The sequence below is a fragment of the Danio aesculapii genome, chromosome 10 (assembly GCF_903798145.1).
Source record: "Danio aesculapii chromosome 10, fDanAes4.1, whole genome shotgun sequence".
NCBI classification, from domain to species: domain Eukaryota; kingdom Metazoa; phylum Chordata; class Actinopteri; order Cypriniformes; family Danionidae; genus Danio; species Danio aesculapii.
In genome coordinates, this window is record NC_079444.1 from 33,711,399 (window position 1) to 33,733,334 (window position 21,936).

At 34.0% G+C, this 21,936-nt stretch overlaps 1 protein-coding gene across 2 annotated transcripts in view; it reads left to right on the forward strand.

Annotated features, from left to right (window-relative positions):
* The window catches only part of rxfp2a (relaxin family peptide receptor 2a), a 110,304-nt gene extending 88,909 nt beyond the window's left edge, over positions 1-21,395 (forward strand). For both annotated transcript variants that reach the window (XM_056466823.1, XM_056466824.1), the window contains exons 13-18: positions 3,249-3,320; positions 3,415-3,486; positions 3,598-3,827; positions 14,685-15,095; positions 16,607-16,825; positions 20,575-21,395. In XM_056466823.1, coding sequence (XP_056322798.1) covers positions 3,249-3,320; positions 3,415-3,486; positions 3,598-3,827; positions 14,685-15,095; positions 16,607-16,825; positions 20,575-20,840 — 1,270 coding nt within the window. In that variant the 3' untranslated portion in view covers positions 20,841-21,395. The remainder of the gene's footprint in view (positions 1-3,248; positions 3,321-3,414; positions 3,487-3,597; positions 3,828-14,684; positions 15,096-16,606; positions 16,826-20,574) is intronic.
* The last annotated feature ends 541 nt before the right edge of the window (positions 21,396-21,936 follow it).

Sequence of the window (21,936 nt, forward strand, 5' to 3'; positions counted from 1 at the left end):
ACTATATGAAGAGTTCAGATGCAAAAGCTTGGTAAAAGGTAAAATAATTTATAATTCATCTTTAGTGATTTTCATCTTATTACACTGTCTTGTCTCAATAGGTGGATTTAGAGGTTTTGCAAAAAAAGCACTGGTGTATTTAGCTGGTTTTGATGCGAAAGACAATTTACCTTGTTAAAAACCAAAGAATTTTCTAAAGTGACATTTTTGAAAAAAAATAAATAAATTTACTAGCTAATAACCTTATCGTTACATATAAAATGAAACTTCTGAACCTAATCAGAGGAGCCTGATAGAAAATGCTCATTTACAAAAAAAAGAGGTCTGATGGATTTAGAGGGTTTTGCATCTGAACTCTTCCTATGTTCTCTTGATAATTTCATATTCATGAAATGTGTCAATACTACAGTATGTCATGAGGTGTGATACAAGTCTTATGAGCACCCCTTTAAGTAAAGTGTTAACACACATTGACCACTATAAAAGTGCTCAAACCGATTGTGTTTTACTGTTGGAAGTGGTCAAAAGTGAACACTCTAAAAACATTTTAGACCCAGTTTACAACTGTAATTAGCATTATTGTCAGCTATAAACAGGCCCATACTATACACATAACTTCATATTAGTCAAAAAAACAGCTCTTACTGAATCTAAGCTGCCAAAAGTACTTGTTTTGTATTTTCTTACAGTATAATAAATTTACTTAACACCTATTGTATTGCCTCTTTAGTCCCAGCCATTGTAGTTGCAGTCTTAATGAGTTTAAACAATGTATCAATAAAACTTTTTATAAACAATATGAGACAAAATCATCAGAACATGCTATTGTTTGATAGGAGCATATCTGAAAAAAGGCAGAGAGCGTGGAGTGTGCTGCTAAGGGGAAAGTGCCTAATCCACAGTGTGTCTTAAACTTAAGTCATGCTTTATATCAAGGGCTTTAAAATATCCCATAAGATATAGTTATGGCTCTGATAATATCTCTGAGAGATACTGTACATATGTGGCTGACAAATACGCTAAGCTGCTTATTTAATGTGTTCGAGATGTGTTATTTTCCTTAGTGCAAAACCATCTGTAAATATTAGGAAGTTAGTAAAATATTTCCATTTTGCTGTCATCGTGCATGAGCGCTTGTATATGAAACAAACTTCAGTGAACGAGTACTGCCATGTTTTTTTTTTTGCACCAGACAAGCAGATCGCAGTAATATATGAGTGTAAATATTCTGATGTATACTCTAAATGTACTTTTTGCTAAAGTATTGGCAAAACTTTCATAAAACATTGCAGAAGTGTATTATATGTGGTATTTTAAACCTACAGTTGTATTTAAATGATATCTGTAACTGTGTTATGTACAATGATGTTTCATAGACAAATTTTACTTCTGCTTTACATAAACATTATTTTGTTTTTAGGTTGTAATGTTACAATGTCATGTGATTCACTCATAGCCTTTAATATGGAGATTTGTTCATTCAACAACTTTCAATTAATCAATTAACAAAATTTCAATTAATTATTTAATTATTTTTACATTTATCCAGATATAAAAACGATAATATTAGATAATATTAAGACATACAATTATTAGTCCTCCTGTCAAAATCTGTCTTTTTCAATTATTTCAAGTGATGTTTAACAGAGATAATATTTTTAACACATTTTTAAACACAATAGTTTTAATCACTAATTTCTAATAACTAGTTTATTTTGTCTATGCCGTGATTACTGTACATAATATATTACTAGTTATTTAGCAAGATACTAGTATTCAGCTTAATATGCTACTTAAAAACGTAATTAGGTTAATTAGGCAAGTGATTAAACAATAATGGTTTGTTCTGTGACCAACACTCCTGAAAGAAATAAGACTATCTCTAGAGGAAAAGTATAGCAAGAAATACTGTGCAAAATGTTCCTCGCTCTGTTAAATGTCACTTGGGAAATATTTGAAAAACAATTTAAATTTCACAGCAGGGCTAATAATCATATATATCCCAGTTCAGCCCAATAGTACAGAGATATAATTTTTTTTTTGGCATATATTTCTCTGCCCTATAGGTTTAAGTAAAAATAAGAAACCTAAACAGCAAAACTGATACCCTGTTATAAAATTAGCATTTACCCTCAAGTCCTGAATATGAGCGCAACATGTGGGTAGAATTAAAACAAACAGGAGTCCAAAAAAGAAATGGCAAAAAAAAATGTAATAAAGCAGGAGAATACACAAGAGTATAGAAATCATCACGCTAACACAAACAAAGTGAAGTCTACTGATTCAATAAAGGAGATAAACTGAAACAGCCAAACAGAAGAATTAGCTTATAAATAAGCTAACAAGGAGACTCTCTATAAGTGGGAAACTAGGAAAAAGTAAATTAAACTAAACAGAACTGATATGTTTTCTTAATTTTAAAAAGAGGGTCAAAAGCAAGATAAACAATAGTGTATAAATGGTGTACGCTGTTAACAATTTCCTGTAGAATCTACAGTAACTTACTGGCAGCAGTTCGCCAGTAACTTACTGTAAATCAATTACAGCAAAATACTGTATTTACATTCAATGCACCATTTATCTTGCAGTATATGTATCGACAGTATTCTGTATCTTTACTGTAAAATATATAGTAATTTTCCCAATGCAATTTTAAAATACAGTAACATACTGAATAATTGTCCTATGGTAGTAACTAACAGGCAGCAGTTTGCCAGTAACTTACTGTAAATCAATTACTGTATTTACATTTACAGTGCCATTATCCTGCTGTATTTGTGTTTACAGTATTGTATATCTTTACTGTAAAATATACAGTAATTGTCACAATGCAATTGTAAAATACAGTAACATACTGCATAACTGTCCTACTGTAGTAACTTACTGGCAGCAGTTCGCCAATAACTTACTGTAAATCAGTTACATCAAAAATATTGTATTTACATTCGCAGCACTATTTATCTTGCTGTATTTGTATTTACAGTATTGTACATCTTTACTGTAAAATATACAGGAAATGTCACAATGCAACTTTAAAATGCAGTAACATACTGCATAACTGTCCTACAGTAAAATACAGTTCATATTACAGTGTATTATCGTAATTCATTAATAGTGTATTATAGTACATAGCAAACATTTTGCTGATATTATAAGTGGATATTTAAAGCACTTTATGACCCCTTTAAAAAGGTCAAAAATTATAATTCCGCTGATCACATTTCATCTCATATTTCTTCCATTTGCAGGAACATATCCCACAATCCTTCGCTCCATATTCACGCCGGGCACTTCGATCACCTGGTGCAGCTTCAGTCTCTGTAAGTGCCAGCCATGCAGGTTTAAAAAAGAATGTGTTTTAAGAGCCTATTAGTAGGTGTCACATGAAATACAGCCCTCATTTGTGTTTAACAGGAGTCTGGAGGGCATTGAAATTCCTAATATAACCACCAAGATGTTTCTTCCGATGGGGAATCTGTCCCACATGTACGTATCTCTCACTGGGTGGTCTGTGCATTAATGTGGATAAGCCGGATGCTCTGCTTGTAATCCACCATTTGTGTGTGTTTTGTTTAAGTGTTATTATTTTTTTTGTAGATATTTTAAGGACTTTCAGTACTGTTCCTATGCGCCACATGTACGGAAATGCAAACCTAACACAGATGGGATTTCGTCAGTGGAAGACCTGTTAGCCAGCCTGGTTCTGCGGGTGTCTGTGTGGGTTATGGCCTTCATCACATGCTTTGGGAATCTCTTTGTTATCGGGATGCGCTCTTTCATTAGAGCTGAGAACAACCTGCATGCAGCCTGCATCAAAGTCCTGTGCTGTGAGTAGTGCTGAAACTATTCTTGATATTCAATTGAGGAATAGTGTGACCTGAAATATTGATCCTGTAAAATAAACAAAGGTATGAATAGTTATGAAAACAGCTTCAGAGACTTCAGTAGTACTGAGATAAAGAGATAAAGAATGTCTACAGTGGTGATCAAAATAGAGTAAACTTATAAAATAAAAAGTTGGCTCAACTTAAAATTGGTCAAAAAAACGTCAACTTGCTGCATAGCTTATATGAGTTGATTTGATTTAAGTTGATAAGTTGAGTCAACTCAAAAAAAGGTGTGCAGCAAGATGCCTTACATTAAGTTAAGTCAATGTATTTTACAGTCCATTTGGAAAATAACTTTGTCTTGAATGAAGATTATTCCAGCTATTTGGTTGTGCCAACGAATAGCTGTTAAGTGGCAACAATTTTGCTGTTGAATCATTTGTGTGTAATAATGGAGTCATGAAATATACAATATACAAGATATTCATAAATTTAATAGAAAAAATAATTCTGTTTGGACAGGACTGTGTGTAGGTATTGTGTGTCTACAGTCAAATTAGGGTGATATAAAGACAATAAGTCTCTTTTTTTAATTTCCTGACGTTAAAATGGGATCCAAATCCCTCCCATTTTGAGACCGACCGCAACGTGATTTAGAAGTGTGGTTTTCCCCCCTATGGAATTGATTGACAGCTGCGTATAAACATTTCTCTATAGTAACGCATATAATCACATCAACAAGACAGGACGTGCACAAAGAAACTGGGATTAAAAGATCTGTTCAGCTCGCTGTGATCATCAAATGTGATCAAGAGTGAATTTTACAGGTTTAAAACGTTTTTAAAACAGTGCATGTTTGTAATGAATTACAGCAATTTTACCGTCTTTACTTTATCACCACAGCCGCATGTCAGAACATTTATAAAAGAAGACGCCTCAATCCTGGTTTGTGGACATTGAATCAGGTTTATTTTGTACATTAACACAACGGATATCCATAGAGCAGTGGAGATTAATGTGTATCCTGTCACATTTGCTTGCAAAAACTGTGCAAAGTTAAATGCGTGTGCTTTGTGTGTGTGTGTCTGCTGTGTGTGTGTGTGCGTGAACTTTGTGACGACATTGTGTGTGTGTGACTCATCGTTGCAACTCTACATCAAATAAATAAAATAATCATCATTGAGAAAGTTGTTACTGTAGTATTTCTCACAAACATTATGTGAGATCTGCTTAATGTCTGTCACTGTGCTGTTTATCTGACGGAGACAGAGACACCCTGACAGGCACATGGAAACCATGGGTACTAGAACTAGCATTCAAGGCACAGGCAGCAAAAACATCTACATTGTGATTAGAGCAGAAAGTCCCAATTTTCTGAAAGGTATAATAAATAATCTGATGGGTGTTTTGAGCAGAAACTTTACAGACACATCATAAAAGACTTATCTTAAATCTTGAAAAAGAGGTAAAATAGGTGCCCTTTAAGGATGGTTGTACAGACAAGGTAAGGTAAGGTAAGAGTAGTTGAGGTCACAGGCGAATAGTGAGGACAAGCTGCAAAACAACATGAACAAGAAACCTAATAAGGGTCAAAAACACGGTAAGGCAAGACAAGACAAGTATAACACTTCCAACTGGTCACTTAAAAGATACAAGACTCAGCCATGTATGTGTGAAAGTGTGGTGAATAAATAATTTAGGTAATCAGATGATGATGGGCTTCAGCTGTGAGTTTGCAATCAGTGGTGATCTCAAACTGGTGTGAGTGAGGTGCATAATAGGATATCTATGTAGTCCATTTCAGTGACAGATGTGTAGTGTTCTCCAGCGATTTGCAAGGGCTGGATCACTGATGATTGTGACACAAAGTACCAATTGTATGCATGTATGCATGCGGTGACATGGTGGCTCAGTGGTTAGCACTGTCGCCTCAGAGCAAGAAGGTCGCTGGTTCGAGTCCCGACTGGGTCAGTTGGCATTTCTGTGTAGATTTTTCATGTTCACCCGCTCCGGTTTCCCCCACAGTCCAAAGACATGCGCTATAGGTGAATTAGATAAACAAAACTGACTGTATTGGATGAGTGTGTGTGAATGTGAGAGTGTATGGGTGTTTCCCAGTATTGGGTTGCGACTGAAAGGGCATCCGCTGTGTAAAACATATGCTGGAATAGTTCAATGAATAATGAGTGTTGGGTTGTGGCTGGAATTGCATCCACTGCGTAAAACATATACTGGATACAGTAAGTTGGCAGTTCATTCTGCTGTGGTGACCCCAGATAAATAAAGGACTAAGCCGAAGGAAAATTATTGAATGAAGGAATGAATGCATACTATAGTAATTTATAGTTCTATAGTTATATATTTGTACTTAGGTATATGTTTGCATTAAAAACATTTTGGCAAATGCAAATTATATATAAAATGTAATTGTTTAGTATATTTTTTTCATTCATTAAATACATTTTCATTAACTTATCTGAATTAAATATTTAGTTTTCGTTAAGGATTAAATTTTATTCATTAATATTATATTGATTGGTGTCATATTTTTTCTTTACACTAAAAATAAAATAATATTGTACATTTAAAAATAAGCAACAATTCTTATTTAATAAGGTTGTTGTTTATTTTTCTTAAAAGGGAAATATGCAAATGAAAAAGACTTCAGACTAATCAAAATTGAAATTGCTTATAAATGTTAATCATTTCCATTTATTTTATGCAACCTGGAGTTAGTTAGCTTCACAAATACACACAGTGCTGTCATCTGTCTATAACAATCTCATAAAAGTCCACATGGCCAGAATTGAAATTGCTCCAACAACAAAAAAAAGTTGGCTAGACACACTACAATAGCAGAAAGGGAGGATTTTCCTGGAAAGAAAGCATGCCCAGTAATGCCTTCATGAATGGCCATGTTAGAAAGACCAGGGGTAACAGTAAAGGGAATTTATCAGAGTAACTGAAGCTGACAGTAAAGCCTATTATGATTCCCTCTGCTTTTGTGTATATGCTTGTTTGTGTTTGATTCTTTGTTATCGAATGTTTATTCATGCGTCTATAATCATGTTTAGAAAATGTTGTTTGTTTCATATTGAAACTCGTTTGAACACTGTGCATTTTAATAGAAAGTATTTAAAAGCTAAAGTTACAGAGCGATCACGTCCTGATGTATTGAGCAACAAACATCTCCTAACACTTCAGTTAATCTCTGACAGATGTATTTTTCCACATATCAAGATGCTCGCTGATGTTTTTTTTCCTCTTAAGTACCGCAGTTTTCCTCACAAACATCCAGAAGGACAGGCAACATTTCATAGTACATATTCGCATGAAAACTGTGATTTCAGGCTTTTCCTGAGCATTCACAATGTGACGTGGGACTTGGGGAGATTATATTTCTGGCCATCTGTCTTTTCTTCTAGATGAACCATATTTTGTTAAATATACAGTAAGTTTGTAAGTGATGTTAAAAAAGGTAAAATTATCAATGATTAATATTAAAGCAATTATAAAACTCATATTATATTGTATTATATTATATTATATTATATTATATTATATTATATTATATTGTATTGTATTATATTATATTATATTATATTATATTATATTATATTATATTATATTATATCATATCATATCATATCATATCATATCATATCATATCATATCATATTATATTGTATTGTATTGTATTGTATTGTATTGTATTGTATTATAAGAGGTAAAATTAACATTAATATTACAGTGATTATTAATATGAATTATGACAAAAAAGATATAAAAATATAGTAGGGATATTTTTACTTTTATTTGTAGACACGGAATCTGCCTTGCACAGAAATTCGCAGATTTCTGGTGATTTTTAGCCCATCATTAAGTCTATTTATTTACTTTTGTAAATTTGTATTTATTCAGTTTTTAAATAAATTTCAGTAATAATATTATCTAATATGATTAATATGATTAACTGATATGATTTATTTACAACACAGTTTGTAAAGTAATATTTTCTATCTTTTAGTAGACATATGATAGACTTGCTTTGTTTACCAAATAAGTGGATCTAGATGGATATGTGTAGTAAACGTTAAATAAAAGTTAAAAAGCTGTTATTTTTTATTACATATGTAAAGTTTTTAGTTATGATACTCCCCAAATAATTCCACATAAATCCGCAGGTTTTTTACAAAATTCTCTGTAGAAATAGCAAAAAATGTCTGGATTTTGTCTGGCCCTAGTTATTTGATATTAGTTATTAATTAGTTATTTAATTTTTATTAAGTTTTATTATATACCAATAATGTTGTTTTTGCATTATATATAGTTTATTTATTAAAATATATTTTCATGACATTTTCACTTGTGTACATATACAGTTGAAGTCAAAATTATCAAAACTTTTTCCCCAAGGCTGTTCAACTTTTTAAAAAAATTTGATAAACATTTTTATTAATAATTATATAATATCTAATTTCTAATTTTAAAAAAAATTGACATGATGACTGTAATATTATTCTAGTTATTTTGCAAGATACTATTCAGCTTAAAGGGCACCTATTTTACCCCTTTTTCAAGATTTAAGATAAGTCTTTTGTCTGTAAAGTTTCAGCTCAAAACACTCATCTGATTATTTATTATACCTTTCAGAATGTTGGATTTTTCTGCTCTGAACACGTTGTAGCTGTTTTTGTTGCCTGTGCCTTTAATGCTAGTCATCCCTGCTCGCTGTCAAAGTGTGCCTCAATGTCCACTTCGGCTGCGTCAGATAAACAGCAGACATGAAGGAAGCAGATCTCACGTAACATTTGTGAGAAATACTACAGTACATTCCCAATGATAAATTGATGTATTTGTTGTGGAGTTAATTCAAGCCTTTTGATGAATCACACACAATGTCATTACAAATTTCGCGCACACACACACACACAGTTTTTGCAAGACCGCAACTTTGCACTGTTTTTGCTCAGCAAATGTGACAGGATGCACGTTAATATCGACTGCTGTATGGATATGTTATGTTAATTACAAAAAACCTGATTTAACATCCACAAACCAGGATTGATGAGTCTTCTTTTATAATTGTACTGACAAGTGGCTGTGGTGATGAAGTAAAGATGGTAAAATCGCTGTAATTCACTACAAACATGCACTGTTTTAAAAACGTTTTAAACTTGTAAAACTCCTTCTTGATCGCATTTGATGATGACTGATGATCACAGAGTGCTGAACAGATCTTTTAATCCCAGTTGGTTTGTGCAGTCCTGTCTTGTTGATATGATTATACGTGTTACTACGGAGACATGTTAACACGTGGCTGTCAATCAATTTGGTGGACAGGGAAATGGCACTCCTACATCACGTTGGAAATGGGACCTCAAATTGGGAGGGATTTGCATCCTATTTTAACATCAGGAAATTTTAAAAAAGAGACTTATTGTCTTTATATCACCCCAATATGTCACACAGTTCTGTCCAAACAGCCTACAAAAGATCGTTTTCATCTCAGGTCCCCTTTAAGGTGCGATTTAAAGGAATAACTTGGTTAATTATCTAAGATCATTTCTTAAAGATGCTAATAATATTTACCCTAATATATATATATATATATATATATATATATATATATATATATTTATTTATTTATTTATTTATTTATTTATTTATTTTTATGTAGCTTCTTTTATTCCAATCAAACTAAGAGAAATAGGACTTTCTCCAGGAGAAAAACATTTAATAGGAAATACTGTGGAAAAATATTCTTGCTTTGTTTAACAGCACTTGGGAAATATTTGAAAACATTTTAATTTCACAGTACGACTAACATTTCTGTGTTCACCTGTATGTGTGTAAATATAAGAGTGCAGATGTGATTCACAGTGTTATCAAATGATCTGCAGATACTAATCTCTCGTTGTGCGGTGCTGTGTCAGATGAAGGTCATCATGACCACAGAGGGTTGTTATAAGCCTGTGCCGCATTCACAGTTTTCAGCGTCTCTGTCTGTACCCGCTCTGTTAATCTCAGCCACATCAGTGTGTTCAGATTAGGTTCTAGGTGAGAAAAAGTGCTCGGCCTTTACCTCCAGCTCCTCACTGGAGTAATATTGCTCACCTTCACTACACCGAAGTTGACCTTTTAGCCAAGACTGTATGGAAGCCCATTTTTGCTATACAAAGTATTCAGGCATATAAATGTGAAATTATAACATACAGTTGAAGACAAAATTATTAGTTACATTTTTTAAAGATAGTTCCCAAGTGATGTTTAATGTGGACAATATTTTATATAATAGTTTTAATAATTCATTTCAAACTGATTTATTTTGTTTTTGCCATAATGACCAAGATACTTGTATTCAGCTTAATGGTCATTTTAACGGCTTAACTAGTTAGTTAGATTAATTAGGCAAGTTATTGGAAAACAGTAGTTTCTTGTAGCCAATGTTTACCACCTCCTTAAAACAAATCGTAATAAATTGACTTTTTAGTAATATTAAGCAGTTTGAAATTTAGAATTACAGTATATTATTTATTCATTCATTCATTAATTTTCTTTTCGGCTTAGTCCCTTTATTAATCCGGGATCGCCACAGTGGAATGAACCGCCAACTTATCCAGCACATTTTTATGCAGCAGATGCCCTTCCAGCCGCAACCCATCTCTGGGAAACATCCACACACACTTATTCACACATACACTCATACACTACGGACAATTTAGCCTACTCAATTCACCTGTACCGCATGTCTTTGGACTGTGGGGGAAACCGGAGCACCCGAAGGAAACCCACGAGAACGAAGGGAGATCAAACTCCACACCTGCCTGGGTTTTTCAAGTATACCTAGTAAGACCTTGATTAGCTTGTTCAGGTGTGTTTGATTAGGGTTGGAGTTAAAATCTGCAGGACACCAGACCTCCAGGAACAAGTTGAACAAGTGATCCCTGCTATATAGCCACAGCGATATCACCAGCAGAGGGCGCTTAACCTTCCGGTCTGTGTGAGTCGCAATGCTCCAGTATAGTGACGGGACATTATACTGACAGTGAGCGCCATCTTTCAGATGAGACACCCCCTCATGATTTTGAAGGGCTTTGGGTGTACGGCTATACATAATAAATACACTATATAAATACACATTACCATAGCCATTATATTATTATTATTATATAGGTCAATAAGTATATATATATCATGGTTTCCGCTACATTCATTCTTCCATGGTGGGGCGCCACACCAAAATTCATCCCGCCACAGCTACATTACAGATTTTCATTCAAAACATTCAGTCGTTTTTTAATAGCGGGTTATAATTGCTCCAAAACATATTAAAAGGTATGTGAATTAAAATAGCGCAAACTTTTCTGTAACCGTAGTAGTGCTGTGCGTTATTTGTTTAACCCTTTAAGGTGACGTGCTGACAGACTGACTGACTGACTGGTGCGTGATGCGTGAGGCAAGCAAACACGGCGTAGCTTTTAGTTAAGATGAACACGGTTTCCATAATTATATTTTATTAATAGATAAAGGTCTATGGTTCTGCATACAGTGACTTTATCTTGCTGGAGTTTGTAGCCATTCACTTTACTTCAGGACGCATTAATGCCGCTCTGTAGGTGTATTGGAGACATTCATAAATATTCCTAGCAAATCTAATAAATGTTGAAGATATACTCGTTACATAAACGCACTAAATCGCATTTCAACAGCATTTATTTCAGAGCGCACAAGAAAATCTGCACTTGAGCAGCGTATATTTGAGGGTGTGCAAGAAGTTTATAACAGAGTAAATTGGCGGGAAAGCAAAGAGATTTGCATGCTCGTATTACATAAATGCAATCTAGACTTGTAATAGTGCGCTCACGACATTTGTCATTGAAATAATGCCATGAGCAGTTGGTAGATCTGTAAAAGGCTTGCCGCCACAGAAAAAAACCCTAGAGGAAAGACTGTGTATATATATATATATATATATATATATATATATATATATATATATATATATATATATATATATATATATATATATATATATATATATATATATATATATAATATTTTGTATTTCAGCTAAACTAATGGCTCGTTTCCACTAAGTGGTAGAATACAGTACGGTACTAGTCGGTACGGGTCTCCTTTATCAGGCTTGTGTTTCCACTGCCAAAAGGGTATCAGTGGTATGACTGAAAGTTTCAGTCGACGTCATTCTTGCTCGGGGAATTGTCAAAGTTAAGCTGTAAGGGTCGTTCACACATCATAAGAGAAGCACTTATCTCAAAACAGATGCTTGTGTACTGTATAAATGTTCAATACTAACCTTTCTATGAACATGATATGTGAATAAATGATAAATATATAAATGCAACATATATGAACACAAACAGCCCCTTACAGTCTCCAATATGTTTTCAATTACAGAAAAACTACACACAGCATACATTTAGTCCTCATTTGGGTTCAAAAATAACACACAACGTATAGCCCACAGTCAGTGCAAACCTTTCATCTGTATCTTTCATCTGTATCTTTAATTTTCACCAGCACATGTAACCTCTGTTAGAAAGGAATTCCGTCATCCGTGTTCATAATAGTCCAAAAGGTGAAATTGAATGAGGTTAAGTTGGTCAATGGCACAGTCTATTTCAGTTTTTCAAAATAGCAATGCGACAACAATGTGCCTTAACACAACTCCTTTTCAGACTAGCACACTCATGAATACAAAAAGTGGCGTGAATGGATTTGCTATTCAAACAATATTACAACCTTTTCTGTCATAGCTATGACTTTGAAAGTCCATGTGAAATCAAAATTTATGATGTTTATTTTGCTAGCGCACATTGCTACTCTTTATGTGAACAATTATTCCATGCAAGTTAATCCACTGAAAAAAGTGTTTGTTTAGGTAATCTTCAATCAGATTTTCACCATTTGCTTCAAGTGTGACGGTCCTTCTCTGTTGACATCACATTGACAGCTTCATCACAATATTCTTAACTGAACTTAAACTCTGAAAACTGGACTGACACAGCTTTAGTTTACTAGAAGTTCTATGTTAAGCTGCTTTGACACAATCTACATTGTAAAAGCGCTATAGAAATAAACATTGAACTGAATTGAATTAAATTAACCATGCCCCTCCTACCGTTAGTTTGCCACAAGTAAAAGATGCGCCTCGCCACACCTCCTACTATGTTTTGTTGCATTTGGAAGTACATCAAAATAAAAGTCTCAGCAACCACTGCTTCACCCAGACTTTAAGGTTATAGTTTCAGTAAATAATTCATAATTTAGCCATTTTATACATGATTTCCTACATTCTGGAAATGGGCTTCTATGCCAATGATGTCAAGCTAAAAAGAAGCACATGTCCATACATTATTCCTAAAACACATTTGCTTTTCAGGACAGCTGCCGTATTTTTAAATTGACTGCCTGCCTTGTTGGAGAACTAGGAATGAGCAGCTGTCAAATCTTTCACTCCTCCTCTGGAAAGAAAGCCCTAAAATAAACTGGCAGGCAACTTCACACTTTTAGTCACACTGCGTCTTTGTTTTTTGTTTTAGTAACGAGGAACAGAATTGCGCCGCCAAGATTAACATCCACTGCATATATAGATGCAGCAATGAGCACGGATGTTGATTTCTGTTCTAAAGTTACATTAACTGTACAACTTGGATCCATCTTGGATGAGGAAGAAACTCATTTTGGTCCGGAGAGGGTTTTCCTTTTCTTGAAAATGTTTTTATCACACCTGTCTAAAACATAATGACTTTGTTCACACAGGGTATAACAAAATCACAACATTCTTTGGGTAATTTGAGATGATTTTTCAGGGGGGTTTCCGCACCTTGTTTCACTTGTGGTTTTCCCTGTCAGAATTACCAGCCTACAAAATATGCTTATAAAGATCTTGTTATGGAAACTGAGAAAAGCTTGTTTTCTTTCAATTAGGTTTAGTTTTTTTGTTTTGTTTTGGAAATGATTGATCGCAGTCCACATTGATCTGAGATTACATGACTCAGTTTTTAGGTGAAAAGTAACTTACTAAATAAAAAGATTGCTTAGTAATTTTGCTAATTGTCAGCAGATATTGGATTCAGTGTTTTTGTTTGCTTGTTTTCTTTCAGAAGTAGTTTGTATTTCTTTATGGAAATTATTATTAATTTTATTATTATTTTTTTTTTTAAACATGATTGATTGCAGCCCACATGCTTCAGTTTTTAGGTTAAAAAAGTTTGTGGATAACTTGCTATATAAATAAATTACTCAGCAATTTTGCTAATTGTCAGCAAATATTGGATTCAGTGTTTTTGTCTGCTTGTTTTCTTTCAGAAGTAGTTTGTATTTCTTTATGGAAATTATTATTAATTTTATTTATTTATTTATTTTTAGAAATGATTGATTGCAGCCCACAGGCCTTTTTAGGTTAAAAAAGTTTGTGGATAACTTGCTATATAAATAAATTACTCAGCAATTTTGCTAATTGTCAGCAAATATTGATTTCAATGTTTTTGTCAGCTTGTTTTCTTTCAGTTAGAAGTGTTTTCTATTTGTGATTGGTCACAGACCTCGTTCATCTGAGATGAAAAAAACATTATTTGTGGATAACTGTCGGTATTAAATTAAACTATAGTTAAAAATGGCAAAAAAATTTCTTTCAAATATATTTATACAAATATTTTATATATATTTTGTGATAATATTGCCTAAGTAATTTACAAACCAATTTTTTTATTTGCTTAAGGGCTATTGGGTTTTCAACAGAACTCTGATGAAACTGATTTCACTTTATTTTTTATAACTTAGTTTTTTTATATACTAAGCACTATATGTTTTTGCTTTATTGTTTTCCAGTTGCTGACTGTCTGATGGGCGTCTACCTTTTCTTCCTGGGGATATTTGATGTGAAATTCCGCGGCGAATACAACCGGAACGCTCTGATCTGGATGGACAGCGTTGAATGCCGAACAATTGGCTTTCTCGCCATGCTCTCCTCTGAAGTCTCCGTTCTCCTCCTAACCTACTTGACATTAGAGAAATTCCTGGTCATTGTTTTCCCGTTTAGCCATCTGAGACCTGCCAAGCTGCAGACGGTGCTGATTCTGGCTTTCATCTGGTTTCTGGGATTTGTCATAGCAGCTGTTCCCTTGTTAAATGAAGACCTGTTCGGGAATTATTACGGGCGAAATGGAGTTTGTTTCCCTCTCCACTCCGATAGGCTGGAGAAACCAACGGCCAAAGGATACTCCACTGGGATATTTCTTGGTTTGACTCTTTATTTTTGATAATCTATTCAAGTGTTTTTATGTATTTAGTTATATTGTAACATAATATAATGTAATATAATATAATATAATATAATATAATATAATATAATATAATATAATATAATATAATATAATATAATATAATATAATATAATATAATATAATATAATATAATATAATATAAAATCCTTCACATGTTATAATCATATAATCTAAATTATATAGAAAAACCAATGTCCAAGGGATTCTTCACTGAGATATTTGTTGGTTTGAGTCTTTATTTTTGCTAATCTATTAAAGTGTTATCATGTAATATAATATAATATAATATAATATAATATAATATAATATAATATAATATAATATAATATAATATAATATAATATAATATAATATAATATAATATGCGACATGTGGCGCAGTAGGTAGTGCTGTCGCCTCACAGCAAGAAGGTCGCTGGTTTGAGCCTCGGCTGGGTCGGTTGGCGAATCTGTGTGGAGTTTGCATGTTCTCCCTGCGTTCGCGTTGGTTTCCTGTGGGTGCTCCGGTTTCCCCCACAGTCCAAAGACATGTGGTACAGGTGAATTGGGTAAGCTAAATTGTCCATAGTGTATGAGTGTGGGTGAGTGTGTATGGATGTTTCCCAGAGATGGGTCTACCTTTGGAAGGGCATCCGCTGCATAAACATAATTTCTGTAAAATGGCAAGACTTTTGTCGAAGCAAAGTCAAACCTTACTGTCCTATTTAAATAATTAAAAATCAAGGCATGATCATATTTTATTTTGATAAAATAAACATAAACATAATCTAGAGGCATTATAGTTGCCATTTCTGATACCAAATGATCGACTAGAACTCGTTATTATTTGTTCATCCTAAAATAGGCAATAAAACTCTCATCAGGTAGTGTAATATAACATAATATAATATGGGATATTTATTGGTTTGTCTTTATTTTTATAAGTCTCTTCAAAGGGTTTTCATGTATTTAGTTTTTACAAAATTAGCTGTAATCTGATGTTATACTATCTATAGAGAAGCCAAAGGATACTTCATTGGGATATTTCTTGGTTTGAGCCTTTAACATATTCAAGTATTTTTTATATATTTCATTATAAAATCAATTAAAGTACAAGATATAATATAATATTATGCATTGTGTGATATAATAATAATATATGTAAGCTTTCATTGTCAAACTAGGCAGTCGGCCAAGGACTATATATATTTTTTATATTTTGTTAACATATTGCCAAAATAAGTGATTACATCATTATTTTATTGAAATATCAGCATTAAAAAAGCATTTAAAACAGCAAAAGCAAAACAATCGCATTGTGAAATCTGCATGTATTTACATTTTACTGACTGGTCAAATGGTTACTTTTTGGTTAAATGGACTGCCTGGTCACCCTTAGGTTACTGTTTAATTCAGCATTCACATTAGTCCTGCTTATTTCAGTCCTCATGCGCATATCCTTAAGCGTTTGTGTATTGTGTTTTCACAGGTCTCAATCTGGTGGCGTTTCTGGTGATCGTCATTTCCTACTCCAGCATGTTTTGCTCCATTTATAAAACGGGCATTAACGCCACAGATGTGCGCAGTCGACTACACAAGGATGTGGCTGTGGCGAATCGCTTTTTCTTTATTGTGTTCTCTGACGCCCTCTGCTGGATACCCATATTTTTGGTCAAAACGCTCTCTCTGATGAAGGTTGAGATTCCAGGTATGTTATCTGTATTTCTGCAACACTGGATATGTTTAAAAGTGCAATTATAAATTTTTTGACCACGTGGTTTAACAACGGCGTGTTTCTTTAGAAGATTTATGTATATATATTTATATATATATTTTTTTTAATATTTCAAAATGATGTTTAACAGAGCACGGCAATTTAATATCTAGTAAAATCCTTCTAGTAAAATGGTCACACTTTATTTTGATGGTCTGTTTGTTGAATTTAAGTTACATTGCATATGCGTTGAAATACAATATCTCGGTAACACTTTAGTTTAGGTCACAATTCATAGTATTAACAAACCATTAACTAACACTACTAGCAAAGGGTTTTATGCATTTAGTTATAATATAATATAAAATATTATAATGAACTTCACATGTAATCATACATGTAGAATCAAAATTGTTACTGTAATCTGATGTTATACTATCTATAGACTAGCCGAAGGAAACTTGTTGACAAATCCATTTACTGTAAAGAATGTTTTGTGGAATGCAAACATTGAAATATTCTTTAAGCATTGTAGTATAAAAATGATTCTTTTAAGAATCTATATTTATTTATTTAATTATTTAACCAGCAATGTCCCGTTGAAATACAATATCTTAAAAACATTTTAGTTTAGGTCACAATTAATGGTATTAACAAACCATTAACTAACACTACTAGCTTAATAAACTACTAATTAACTCTTCATTAGTACTTAGTAAGGTAGAGGTTGGGTTAGATTTTGGGTAGGATTAGGGATGCAGAATAAGCAGAACATTAAATATGATGTTTTTAGCTGAAACTGTGGTCCTTGGTGATTCATAAAATGCAAATGAGATGCTAAAAGTACTTTTGACAGTCCCAAAAAACATATGCATTAAAAATCTAAATCCTAATAAGGTCTTATGAAGTGACAGATCAATCTGTGCATAAAACTAAATGTTATTCTCAACTTGCAATTTATTAATCACCAAGTTCCACAGTTCAGCTGTGTTCTGCTGATGAAAAATGTCACCTGAGGGTTGAGTAAATTAATAGCAAGTTTCAGAACAACATAAAAAAACCAAAACAAGTTGATTTGATCTCAATAGACTACCTCGATGTCAAAACTACAGTTAAAGTCAAAAGTATTTGCCCTCCTATGCTTTTTTTTTCTTTTTCAAATATTTCCCAAATTATGTTTTACAGAGCAAGAAATTTTTTACAGTATTTCCTATAATATTTTATCTTCTGAAGAAAATCTTATTTGTTTTATTTCGCCTAGAATAAAAGCAGTTCTTAATATTTTTAAAACCATTTTAAGGTCTGTGGTATTAGCTCCATTAAGCAAAACTTTTTTCGATTGTCTACAGAACAATTTAAGTTTCCTCATTAATCCAGTTACTGTAAGCCTTTAAATTTCACTTTAAGCTGAATACTAGTATCTTCAAAAAAATCTAGTAAAATAATATGCATTGTGTCACAAATTAAAAATCCTTAATCAAAAAGTTAAACCAACAACGTAGCAAGATAACAGGGATTAAAACAGAATCCCTGGTGCCCCCACACTCTCTCACCCCAAGATATAAACCAAAACACAAACCACTGAAAATGAACAATTTTAATAAAAAATAAGGAGCAAAATAACATCATGAAGGGTCAAGCCTAAATAAATGACAATAAATAAAAAAATTTACTTAATTAAAAAACTTCCCTAGAAAGTAGATAAGAAAATAAAATTCAGGAAACTTACCTCCCTACTACCAACACAGGAGAAATCGAAAATAATAAACAGAGGCACCAACCTCCCTACTACGCTCTAAGGGCCCGGCTCAAAACCTGTTTGGTGCGATTTGTTGCTATTTTCAGACCAATGCAACATTATTTTCCCGTTTTGCACCACATTGTTTAAATAGTAAATCTATTTGCCCTACTTTGAAGACTCATGGGTGTTCTGGTCTAGAAAGGAGGTGTGTTATGGTGCGTTGTTGAAGTGTTGCTATTTTGAGGAACTAAAATTGACTGCGCAATTGACCAGCTGAAAGCTGGTCTAAAGTCCAGTGCAGAGTTCATTAGTTATACGCCTAGGTCCAAACTCTTACACATTGCTTATTGCACACAGGATGAACAGTAATACACAAATATCTTTACAACTGATAAAGAATTAAAGGATTTAAATATTACAAAAAATTATTGTTTTCTACATGAATATAAAAACTACTGCCTCCATGCCTTCTTCATCTCAGGAGGCTTTTTCAGTTTATTCATGACAATTGCTTTTGTATAATGTTATCATTATTAGCAGTATTTATTAAATGCATATTTATATTTGTTTTAATCAGTGGAGTGGGTTTCCACCGTTTCTTTACTCCACGAAAGTAAACGAATAAAGTAAAGAATTAAATAAAGTAAAAAGAAAGTAAAGTTGCCGAATAGGGGAGGCTCATTCTTAGTCCTCGCGCTACAGATGCTCTGCAGATAACTGTTTTCTCACTAATGAAGCGTTCCGTTTTTCCACTTACAAATTCCGCCATGTAAATAGCAAATGCACCATGGCGTGACGCAACTGACTCCTAAACTCTGATTGGTTTAATGCATGTTATGCTCAAAACACACCCATAACTCATTAAGAGAATAAGCACAAAATTGTTAGACTATGTGCTGTGGCGCAGAGCGTATTTTTCCGTTATTAAAATAGCAAAAGTGGATTCGGACATGCCCTTAATGCTTTTGGACCATGCACTTTAGACTTTGTGCCTAGATCGTTAAAATAGAGCCTTAAGTGTTTGGCAAGGAGACAAAAAGGCCATATTTCTCTGGTAGAAATTTACAACATCACATCAAAAGACATCAGCAACAAACAGTGTACAATCAACATGTCCACAGAGAATAACAAGCAGGGAATCGAGAGAGAGCGGGGAGCTGGGGAATCCATGTTCTCTGGCGATTTAAAAACGGACACCACCTATCCAAGCGCTAATCACGATCCACTGTAATCCGCTGCATCTGCAAATAGTAAGAGACCGAGAGAGAACAAGAAAAAGCGAGAAAGAGAGAGAGAAAGACATCACACACACACACACACGCACACACACACACACACACACACACACACACACACACACTACAACTACTCGTAACAATTGTCTTCATTCATTCATTCATTCATTTTCCTTCGGCTTAATCCATTTATTCATCAGGGGTCGCCACAGTGGAATGAACCGCTAATTTATCCAGCATATGTTCTACTCAGCGGATGCCCTTCCAGCTGCAACGCAGTACTGGGAAACACTCATACACTCTCACATTCTCACCTATAGCACATGTCTTTGGACAGTGGGGGTAACCGGAGCACATGGAGGAAACCCAAGCGAACATGGGGAGAACATGCAAACTCCACACAGAAATGCCGACTGGTCCAGCCGGGATTCGAACCAGCGACCTTCTTGCTGTGAGGCGACAGTGCTAACCACTGAGTCACCGTGTTGCCCCAGTTGTCATCATGACAAAGATAAAAGAAATCCGTTATTATAAATGAGTTAATAAAACTATTATGTTTCTAAAAGTGTTGAAAGAAATCTCCTTTCCATTTAACAGAAATGGGGGAAAATATATGCTGGGGGACTAATAATTCTTCGACTTTGACTGTACATCAAATCGACTTCTAACATTGGTGTTTTTTGCCTGCTGGGAGGTGTACTCTCCCTTTAAGATAATAAGTGCGTTCTAGCATTGCTGACATCAGTGCCTTCTGTTTATCTCTGCAGGGACGATAAACTCCTGGGTGGTGATCTTCATTCTCCCCATAAACAGCGCTCTTAACCCCATCCTCTACACCCTGACCACCAGCTTCTTCAGAGAGCAAGTGGAGCTGCTCCTTTGCCGCTGGCAGCGTCGCTCTGCCACAAAGAAAGACCGCAAGAGCGTCACCAGCTCCACCATCTACATGGAGACCTCCCGAAATCCAGAATACCCTGCAAAGAATTCTTTACCACGACTGTCTTTGGCTGACATGGACAACCAATATGGGTGAAAGAGCCAACAGGTATCATAGCGTAGGTCTATCATAATCATTATCTGCAATCAGACCCGAGAATGACAGGCTTTCCTGGAACAATTTAAGTGAAAGGATGGCGCTGTGATTCCTGTCGTTCGGGATCCAAAATGGAGAGCTCTTTGTAGACGCATGACCTTAGCTACACTGTTTTCTCCATTAGGAGAAGCATTTTTATTCACTTAAGCTGAGATAAGAGCCTCAGATCCCTCCAGCAGCCATTACCAACAGCTAAACAGCATGTCTGGCTCACAAATGTTGAGCTCGGCTTGTTGTTTGTCAAAAAAAAAAACTTCTGGGGAAGTACATCTGCAGAAACAACGCACAAGACTGCAGTAGCACATCTTTAAGATATCAAAAATAACTTCAAAGCATCATTTACATGAAGGACTTTTATTTTTTAAATGTGATGGGTTTTGGGAAGGAAGTTATTTGTAATGTACAGCAATGGGTTTTTATGCTTGCTCTGCCATTTCACAGAAAAGGCACATTAAGAGGGATTGTCTTTGCCAACAACATGCAACAAAAAAAAACAACAACAACGACTCAATTAAAAGAAGCATGCAAGATAAATGGGGCATATCATTCAGCTGTATAAGATATCGATTTGTTTTGTTCTTTATTATTATTATTTTTACAATGGCGCAAAAAAAAAACATTTTTATTCTCATTTATTTATGTTGATTTCTTTTCTATGCATCTCAGAGATATTCAAACCAATATTCTAAGTCAGATGTAAATATGCTCTGAATTCAAAGTTGTCAAGCAATATAAGATTGACAATCTGGAGAAGTCCATCTACAGCATCAATTATAGTGTCAAGGATTTCCTTGTACACTTGTATCACTGTATGACATAGAGTTTTCCAACTCTTCATGAAAAAAAAAAACTGTTGATTGTTTATAATTTGTCATAAAAGCTAATATACCCCTTAAATGAGTGACCTTGCTTACATTCTTGTGTTGGTGCAGTTTTAGTTACTGTGCGGTGTACATCACAAACACTAAAACTACAACAGAAGTTTGAACAAATGTAATATTTATTAAGTTATAAGACCCACGTGGACTCTGCGCGC